Below are 10233 nucleotides of genomic sequence, written 5' to 3' on the forward strand. Positions count from 1 at the left end.
ACACACACACACACACCTGGAACACACACACACACACACACCTGGAACACACACACACACACACACCTGGAACACACACACACACACACACCTGGAACACACACAAACATGCTAATCGATGCAGCTGCAGCTTGAAAGACGCAGCAGTTGAGATCAGAAGAAAAGAGAAATACTGAAGGCGATTTAGTGCTGATCACTGAGGCTGCTCTCTCTCAGGAGAGGACAGTGCTGCGTTGGTAGAACCAAACCCGAACTGTGGACAGGCGTGTGAAGCTGCAGCCACCCTTCAGTCACATGTCAGTAGACAACATGAGGGTGGAGAAAGGGAACTAATCAAGTCTCCAGCATGCTAACAATTCTCTGTTCCACAAAAAGTCCTCAAAGAACTCCAGTTTTTAGCTCCTGTATTCATCTTCAGTCAGTTAACAGATGAACTCTCTTTCTGTTAACCTGGTTGTATTTCTCTTTTGTTGTAATTTACACAAAATGCCTTTTTTTTGGTTATTTGTATTGTTCCTTACCTGACTGAAATATCTCATTGTTAAAACTCATTGTTTTAACTGTGTTACTTTAAGGCTGGAAGCCCCTCCTTTTTATTTCTTCTTCTGTGGTATTGTCTTTAAATTGTTTGTGTCCCTTAGCCCCGCCCCTTTTGTTATGTTGTCCTGCTGGAGAGGTGTGCGCTGTTTGTTTTTCATCTAAATACAAACAGTTTATTTATAGATCTAGTGAATGAATATCCATAGTAATAAATTGATCCATTCTGTAATGTAAATGTTTAACTGAACGCGGTTGTTTTCTCGTTCTCGTCAGAATAAATCAAGAAAAACGCCAGCGTTGAACTCAGCCAGCTGACATGCTAACATTGAACTCAGCCAGCTGACAAGCTAACGGTGAACTCAGCCAGCTGACAAGCTAACGTTGAACTCAGCCAGCTTACATGCTAACGTTGAACTCAGCCAGCTGACAAGCTAACGGTGAGCTCAGCCAGCTGACAAGCTAACGTTGAACTCAGCCAGCTGACAAGCTAACGGTGAGCTCAGCCAGCTGACAAGCTAACGGTGAACTCAGCCAGCTAACACGCTAAGGGTGCGCTACGTTTCCCATTGTTGGGACCAGGATGGGAGAAAATTTATGTCAACCTTAAAGCTCCGCTGAGCATCAGCAAGCTGTCACCTGAATGCACCTGCCGCGCACTTCACTGCTGTTCACCACAAACCAGGCAGAACCCCAGGAAGAGAAAGGCCAATAAAACATTGGCTTCCATTAGTTAACGATCAAAACATTTTCATCAATAAGGGAAATCCACAAGATTTCGCTCCCCTCGGGAGCGTGGGATGGTCTCATCCATCCCACGCTCCCGAGGTCAGTGAACGCAACACAGAAGAAACCTGGTCAGTGAAAGTTGACATATCCGGGAAAAAGAGGACATTTGGTCACCCTGTGGTATGCTAATAGCCCGTAGCATTAATCAGTGAGAGCGCATGGAGCTAAACTGAAACATAACAAAGCCAGATGGAGAGATGGATCCATTAGGGCAGAACTAGCGGAACCCTGCAGAATCCTGGTTCTGCTGGTTCTACTAGGTGGTAACAGAACAGCAGCAGTTGAACCCGGTACTCCTGGACTCACCTTGTGAAAGCAGTCCGTCTCTTTCAGTCTCTGTTGCAGCTGCTGGACCAGAACCTCAGCAGAATCTTCCTGTGAACAGAGACATGCAGGTCATATGACTCCATGTTGGAGCACGGTGGAGGTGGAGGCATAAGAAGGGAGCAAGAGCAAGGAGAGGAGGCGGGACCATCAGGTTGTCAAGACAAGAACTGGACTTGACCAGAAACCACAGACACGCTCTAGAACTTCAGGTTCTGTAGAACCAATCAGGATCCAGAACCTTTCTGTGTGCAGATTTATCCACATGAGGTTCCTGAGGCTCCTGAGGTTCCCCTGTTTCAACATGATGACCGCAAATCAGCAAACGCCTCTTCATCAGCCACCAACTCAAATCCTGTGCTGGAGCCGGGAGGAGAACCAGGGACCGGAACCGGGGCTGGGAGCCCGGAGGACCAGGATAAAACATACCTACTGATCACAGGAAGTGGGTGTGGCCTTTGATATAACAGGAAGTGGGCGTGGCCTCTGGTTCTTACCTCCTCACTGAGTCCTTTCAGCAAACTCTCGGAGGTCAGGTGAACGGCTCTCAGTTCATTACTCAGCGTCTTCGCCTGGTAAACCACAGAAGAAGAGGAACCAGTGAGAGGAGCAGAAGATGGACAGGAAGTTATAGCAGGAAGTGATGTCACGTGAACTGACCAGCGTGTGTTTGCCGACAGCAGGCGGGCCGAGCAGCAGCACTCGGGGACCTGAGCAGAGGAACAACGGCCCTGTGAGTGGAGCCCCCTGGTCAAGGACCGGGTCAACCCGAGCTCGGGCTGACACGGTCCTGGTTCTGCTGCCGTCTGGGTCCAACAGAACCGGACCGACCCTGTTGACACTCACTGTCCAGGCTGAGCCTCTGCAAGAAGGTGATGAGGTAGGAGATCGGATCGTCTGGCTGCTCCATTACCAGGCTGGTCACCATGCTCTGACACACACACACACACACACACACACACACACACACACACACACACACACACACACACTCAGCAGGTCAGCGGTGGGTGGCCATTAGACATGAGAGCCTGCAGGTGGCGCTATTACCTCCACTAGGTGAGACACGTTGTGTTTATCTGCGTAGACGCTGATCTGAGGAGGAATCCTCAGCGGCTTCAGGGTCTCATCCATCCCACGCTCCCGAGGTCAGTGAACGCAACAAGAAAGAAACCTGGTCAGTGAACGCAACACGGAAAAAACCTGGTCAGTGAACGCAACACGCAGAGAACCTGAGAATCTGAGATAATATCTTTATATTGTGGCCCCTGAGGGCCATGGTGGGGCTTTAACCTCAGGGTAAAGGTTAAAGGTCAGCCTGCTGCCACACACAGACCTCATCCTCTGGGCAGCACCATTTACAGCCACACTGGATCAGAACCAGGTTCTGCTCAGGCCCGTTTGGTAGCTTACAGAACCAGTTTACATTTTATTGGTCTGATGTAAAATCAAAATGAACAGAAAACGGATTTATAATGTAGGAAATCATCCGCATGTGAAATAATCTGATGACATGTCAGTAAACTTACTGACATGAAGTTTACGGCCAGCTCCTTTCAGCTACCGGTCTCTGTTACCATGGTAACGGCTGCTGAAAACGGCTACCATGGTAACTGCTGCCTCTGCAGGTGATCGAGTAGAAAAAAGTTGAGTATCTTCACTCAGAGGGTTCAGCAGTGTCTGCAACACTGACCTCTACAGCAGCTCCTTCCTTCCCTCCAGGATCAACAGCAATAATCTAATCATCCAGTTTGATGATCCATAAAGGGCGGGCATGGTTCCGATAACAAACAGCGTCATAAGGAGTCGAAATGTTCCGACCAGCCCATTAAGTCATGAACAAAATCATATTTAGAGAAACATGATGTAAAACAACCCGGAAGCAGTCACGGCTAAAGCTAACCTGAGAGCAAACAGAACCAGAACCAGCTCCGTTCCGGGTTCATTGATGTTAAACTGGATTTGAGACGTAAAGGTTTCCTTTAATTCGGCACCAAAGTACCGAACCCAATCGGGTTTCCTCCGAACTGTGTTAGCTTCAACACCGTATTTACCTCTGTATTCTGCTTCCCCTTCTGGATTCTGGTTCTGGACGAGATGCAAACAAAAACGGACGAACTTTCCTCTTCAGGTCTAACTGGCAGTTGCTGAGACGCTTTAGCTTGTTGCTATGGAACGACGTCATTGGTAAATGTGCTGAGAGGGACTGGTTACCTAGCAACGGCTACACTGATGACGGTGTTCTGCGTTAAGGAGCAGAAACAGATTTTTTGCGGGCCAAGTCTTGTGCGAAATTCTGTTCCCCTGTGAAAATGGCAGTGTGAAGCTGACACCCCACCCACGTCAAAGAATCCAGCAAATAGTCTGAGCGGTTGGTGCTCCGTTAGTGCAGGTTTGTGCCGTTAAAACTGTCGTTTGTGCAGCTTTCGTTTTTAAGATATTAAAAGTTATAATTTTGGCAAAGACGTCACCAGCCCCCCCCCCCCCTCCTAAGAAAGAAAAGATATATACTTATTAATGTTACAATTACTAAAAATATTGAGTGTGACTTAAAAATTCTCTACAGAACAGTACGTCTCGTGTACACGGTCAGCAGGGGGCGCCACGAATCAGCAAAGACATCACAATTGTAAAATAAAGTGCACCGTAAAACATAAATAAATACAACATACATGGAAACCACCAGGAGTGAAGCAACATGCTAGTCTTAGCTAGGTTTGTTAGCACTAGCACAATAAGCTAACGGATCTATTAAAGTCGTTTAATGGCTCTTCAGTTACGCAGAACTGCTTTAGTTTTTAAGGAATTGCTGTTTCTTATATTTATTTTTGATTAATTTACTCTTCGACCATTTTTGAACTGTCTTTGTTCTTGTTTGGATGAACTAAACATAACATGAAGCTACTAGCTGCTACCATGAAGCTGTATTATCTACCGCGGGAGTTTACCATGTTGCTATGGAGCTAAAACTGTCTCATAATTCACTAATGCACAGGATTCACACTTAAAAGCTCCCTCTGGCCTGTGAGTTGCGCTGTGTGAATTTTGAGGCTCCCCTGACGTCTCAAAATTCAGTCTTTTTTTTAATAAATGGTCTATCTCATTGGTGATCAGCAACCAATCAGATAGCTTCCTTGCTTCAGCCAATCATATGAACGGAGCCCCATGTTGGAGTAACCTATTTTTCAGCCAATCACATTAACCCATTCCAACAGCGCTGATGAAGCACTGACAGTTTAGTCCTCAGCCTGGCTTCTGGCAGCACAGAGGAGTGGAAAGTGAAATATCTAATATATTAGCTATTTATCTCCATGTTATCGTTATTAATGTTAATCGATTTTATTGTGCAACTATCATCACAAGCTAGCGATGTTCAGCACACCTAACTCCTTTATTAGCGCATCAGCAGAGCTCTGGTGACTAAGCTATGCTACCGAGCTATGCTAGCACTGCTGAAAAAAATCAACTAACAGCAAGTGATTAAAATAAAATATTTATTTCTTTGTGTCCTGTAGGAATCTCTGAGGCATGAAATCCTTCAGACTGTGAGAACCGGATCCACCAGGACTCTGTCCTCCATGGACCAGGTCCATTGTAAAGGATCCCAGACCTTCTGGGATGCTGAACAAGTAGTTTGTTTTGAACATTTTAATAAAGAACTGATGTTCTGCTTTAAATAAAATTCCTGTGTTTTAAACAATCATTTTAAACAAATGGCTACATCAACAGGGCAATCAGAAAAAGTGCCTGTTTTTACTACTGTACCAACTTTCATGCTTTTCAAGGTAACAATAATTGTACTTTTTTACTAAACCTGGCTAATTTAGCAATACACTGCAGACATCCTATCAGACTGGAATCACAAAGCCGGTGATCACTGTAATATTTAGAAGAAAGTACTGAAAAAAGTTGCTGTAATACTTTACATTTCAAAAATACTTTATCACAAAGGGAAATTAAATTATATGTGGCTCATTAATTCAGACTCTTCAAAGAGTTATTGTAGATGGTGATGGCTGTTGGCAGGAAAGATCTCTGGTGCAGTCTGTATTACAGCGAATCTGAAGAAGCCTCTGACTGAAGACACTCTGTTTACTCAGTCTTATGAGGGCTCAGGGTTGTCTGTAACCGTCTTCAGTTTATGAAGAATCATTCTTCTCACCATTATCTCCAGAACAGAACCAGCCTTCTTTATCAGGCCACTGCTCTATCCAAACTACGTTAAAGTTAAAGTTAATGTTAAAGTGGTAAAGCAAAGAACTGAGGTTGGGGTGGAAAACAGGATGAATACAGAATTAAACAAAAGAAAATGAAATGTATGTGTATCTAAGAAAATTAGTGACATTTATTGCAGGAGTTATAAATGCAACAATGGAAATTAAGTCAAAAACAGAAACAATTCAAGTGATTGTGAAAGCAGCAGCAAATCATCTTAACATCAATGAAATGACCTGGGAGGAAGTGAGGGATGAGCTCAGCGCTCAGGCCAGTCAGGAGGCAGAATGGATCAGATAATGATGGAATGCAAGAAGTTTAATATCAAATGGACAAGAATTGAAGCATTTTATTGATAAATTAGAAGAAACTCCAGAGATTATTTGTATACAAGAAACTTGGTTAAAACCCCAATTAGAATTTAAAATATTAAAATATTTTGCTGTTAGATTTGATTGAAGGTGATGGTGGAGGATGTGCCATATTTATTAGGGAAGGGTTGCCGTTTAGTGATTAAGAGAGGAAAAGAGGATGAGTTTGTAATTGTGGAAATTTGGATAAAGGCAGAGCCATTTACTATAATGAATTATTACAATCCATGTAGAAGATTAGACTTGCATAAATTAAAAGAAATTCAGGGACAAAATAAAAACAATTATTTGATGTGCAGATCATAACAGTTTATGGGGAGGGCAGAGAACAGATACACATGGAGATATAATAGAACAGCTGTTGGAAGATAATCAATTAGTATCTATGAATGATGGAAGAGGAACAAGAATAGATGTGCATACAGGAAATTACTCAGCTATAGATTTAACTTTGGTGTCTAGAGATTTAGCGGGATTATGTGAGTGGAAAATAGAACAAGAAACAACAATAGGTAGTGATCATTTTGCAATTTTTTGTAAAATCTTTATATCTGAAGAGAAAGGGATAGTAGAAAGGCAGGAAAGGTGGATATTTAGTAAGGCAAAATGGAAGATATTTAAATATATATGTGAGAAAAATATGGAGGAAGTCTATTTAAATCTAGATATAGAGAGTATAGAGGAAAAGATTAGGGAAGTTATATTGAAAGCAGCAAAAATAATTCCTGTAAGTGAAGGTAAGAGCAAAAAGAAAGAGATGCCTTGGTGGACAAAAGAATATTGAAGAGAACACACAATTTTAAAAATTTAATTGAATTTAAAAAATATCAAGCAGAAGCAAAGAAAATTATTAAGAAGGCAAAGAGGACAAAATGGAGAGTTTTTTGTGATTCAATTGGCAGAACAACTCCTATAAATAATGTATGGGGAATGATTAAGAAAATGAAGGGAAATAGACAGGAGAGGACAAACCCAATCCTAAAACATGAAGAAGGAACAGCAGTAACAAATGAAGAGAAAGTAGAAGTAATGGCAGAACATTTGCAAAAATTCATAGTTCAGATAACTTGACAGAACAAGGGAAATGTAGGAGGGAGCAGACAAGAAGGGCAAATAATGTTATTTTAGAAGACAGAACAAACCCAGGTAATGTAATGGATGTTTATTTTTCTATGCAGGAAATGAAGAAAGCAATACTGAGATCAGGACTAAGCACCAGGAAAAGATCAGATATGTTATATTATGCTAAAACATTTAGGGAGTCAGGCTGAAGGAAAACTTCTAGGTTTATTTAATAAGATCTGGAAAGAAGGAAGATTACCATCTAATTGGAAGGAAGCAATTATTGTGCCAATTATTAAACCAGGAAAAGATCCAACAAACCCTCTAAGTTATAGACCAATTGCACTTCATGTTTAGGAAAGATTATGGAGAGAATGATAACAGGAAGGATTACATACTATGTAGAAAGTAAAGGACTTCTGTCTTCGTGTCAAAGTGGATTCAGAAAAGGAAGGAGTACAATGGATCCAGTTATCTGCTTAGAATCAGACATTAGAAAAGCTCAAATTAATAGGGAAATACTGGTAGCAATATTCTTTGACATTGAGAAAGCATATGACATGGTATGGAAGGATGGGTTGCTTATAAAATTATATAAAATGGGGATTACAGGAAGGACCTATAATTGGATTAGAGATTTTTTGTTGAACAGAGTTATACAGGTACAGTTAGGAGTAAAAAGATCCAATAAATATAAAATTGATAATGGTACTCCACAGGGAAGTATTATCAGTCCTTTATTGTTTTCAATCATGATTAATGATGTTTTTACAGAAGGTGATCAGAATGTCAAGCAGTCATTATTTGCTGATGATGGAGCCTTGTGAAGGAAAGGGAGAAAATGTAAGATTAGTGTGTGAGAAAATACAAAAAGCTATAAAATCTGTTGAAAATTGGGCTTATAAATGGGGAGTTAAATTCTCAGTAGGTAAAACAAAGACGGTTGCATTTGGTAGGAAGAAGATCGAAGAAACGGATTTGAAAATGTATGGGGGAAAAAAATAGAAAAAGTGAGTAAATTTTGTTTTTTAGGAATCATATTTGATTCTAAGCTTTTATGGGGTGATCATATAAAGTATATTGAAGGGAAATGTAAAGAAGTTACAAATATAATCAGGTGTTTAACAGGATTAGATTGGGGTACAAATAAAATTAATTTAAAAAAGATCTATGTTGCTTTGATCAGATCAGTGTTAGATTATGGATGTGAAGTTTACGGGCAAGCTGCAAAAACAGTGATTAGTAAGTTAGAAGTTATTCAGAATCAAGCTTTGAGATTATGCTGTGGCGCTTTGAAGACATCTCCATCTGTGGCAGTGCAGGTGGAAATGGGGGAGATTCCTTTATATTTAAGGCAAAAGCAAATTATGCTGAATTATTGGGTAGGTTTGCAGGGACATAAGGAGGAAAATAATACAGCAGTAGGAACTTTGAGACCTTGCTGGGAGAGTGATGAAGCTAAAACAGTCTGTTTTGCCTGGGCAGCAGATAAATGCTCTAGGGAAATAGGTATACAGGGAAAGACGTGCTCTGCTGCGGTGCCTTATCCAATTACACCTTATTGGTTATTTCCATATGTGAGTGTAGATCTAGAAGTTTACAAAGAAATGCAGATAAATAAAGATGATAATTGGGAAAATTTTGTGAATAACAGAATTAGAAATATATATAAATCCTTTACAGTTATATATACAGATGGCTCAAAAGATTTAGGTTCAAATAAAACAGGATTTGCTTATGTTATTCCTGAACAGATAAACAGATTATTTATCTGTTTATACAGTGGAAATGTTAGCAATCCTGATGGCCTTACAGTGCATAGAACAAAATAGAACTGAAAATGTTCAGATTCATTATCACCATTAATGTCCATTTTAAATAGTTAATCTGAAAGTTGCATGGAAATAGTATATAAAATTTATGAAATATTATTTAGAATAACACAAATTCAAATAAAGGTTTATGTGGGCACCTGCTCATAAAGACATAGAAGGGAATGAATGGCAGATCGTTTAGCTAAAGAATTGTTAAAACAAAAGGAAATTATGGAAATAGCGTATTGTAAATCTGAAATAAAATCAGTTATTAAGAGAAAAATTAAGTCTGAATGGCAACAATTATGGGAGAAAGGAACTAAAGGTCGTCATTTATTTAATATACAAAGAAAGTAGGAAATATGGAAATAATTGGAGAAAACTGAAAAGAACAATTAGTAATGACAAGATTGAGGATCGGACATACCGGATTAAATAAAACTTTACATTTGATAGGGAAACATCCAACAGGTAGTTGTGAGTGTGGTAGGGATATGGAAACAGTAGAACATGTAATAATTCATTGTGAAAAATATGCATCAAGTAGAGAGAAGCTAAAACGAGAAATTATGAAATATGATATAGAGACATTAAAATTAAATAATATATTAAATAAACATAAAATAAATAAAACAGTTATTAATTTTTTTAAGAAAACAGGATTATTTATGAGAATTTAGAATAAATGGAGATACTCTGGTCCCCACTCCAGCATAGTGGATGGCGATAAGACATCTTAACGTTAGATGTCACCCGCCAATAAAATCAGAAGAAGGAGATCAGATGCAGGCTGATGACTTGTGCAAAGGTATTAACATCGATCGTGAAGTGAGTTTACAATTTATGTCTGATTCTGCCACTGATTGTCGAAGGAAACGCACTTTAGAGAGTGACGTCATTTACTGGTTTCACTTTAGAGAAGGTAAGGGCCGTTATGATTCATCTGGCTGGTTAATGTTCTTGTCTAACTTGATTTCTTTTGTGTGTAGGTTGGCCTGCTACTGTTTCAGTTTTTGATTTGTTTTGATTCCAATTTTTTGTTTCAGTTTATTTTTAGATGGTTATTGTTGATTAAAAAGAATTTTTCTTTTTTGGGGTTTTGTTTAGGGAAAGGGAGTTTC

The 10233-nt window shown here is 40.0% G+C and overlaps 1 protein-coding gene across 1 annotated transcript in view; it reads right to left on the minus strand.

Moving 5' to 3' along the window:
- Window positions 1–3880, minus strand: part of ak8 (adenylate kinase 8) — a 10701-nt gene extending 6821 nt beyond the window's left edge. The window contains exons 1-6 of the mRNA XM_015025605.1: window positions 3705–3880; window positions 2701–2824; window positions 2497–2581; window positions 2311–2360; window positions 2148–2222; window positions 1633–1701 (exon numbers count right to left, since the gene is read on the minus strand). Coding sequence (XP_014881091.1) covers window positions 1633–1701; window positions 2148–2222; window positions 2311–2360; window positions 2497–2581; window positions 2701–2784 — 363 coding nt within the window. The 5' untranslated portion in view covers window positions 2785–2824; window positions 3705–3880. The remainder of the gene's footprint in view (window positions 1–1632; window positions 1702–2147; window positions 2223–2310; window positions 2361–2496; window positions 2582–2700; window positions 2825–3704) is intronic.
- Window positions 3881–10233: the final 6353 nt, after the last annotated feature.

Source organism: Poecilia latipinna, unplaced genomic scaffold, assembly GCF_001443285.1.
Source record: "Poecilia latipinna isolate Pla-1442-1.1 unplaced genomic scaffold, P_latipinna-1.0 Scaffold4203, whole genome shotgun sequence".
Classification (NCBI taxonomy): Eukaryota; Metazoa; Chordata; class Actinopteri; order Cyprinodontiformes; family Poeciliidae; genus Poecilia; species Poecilia latipinna.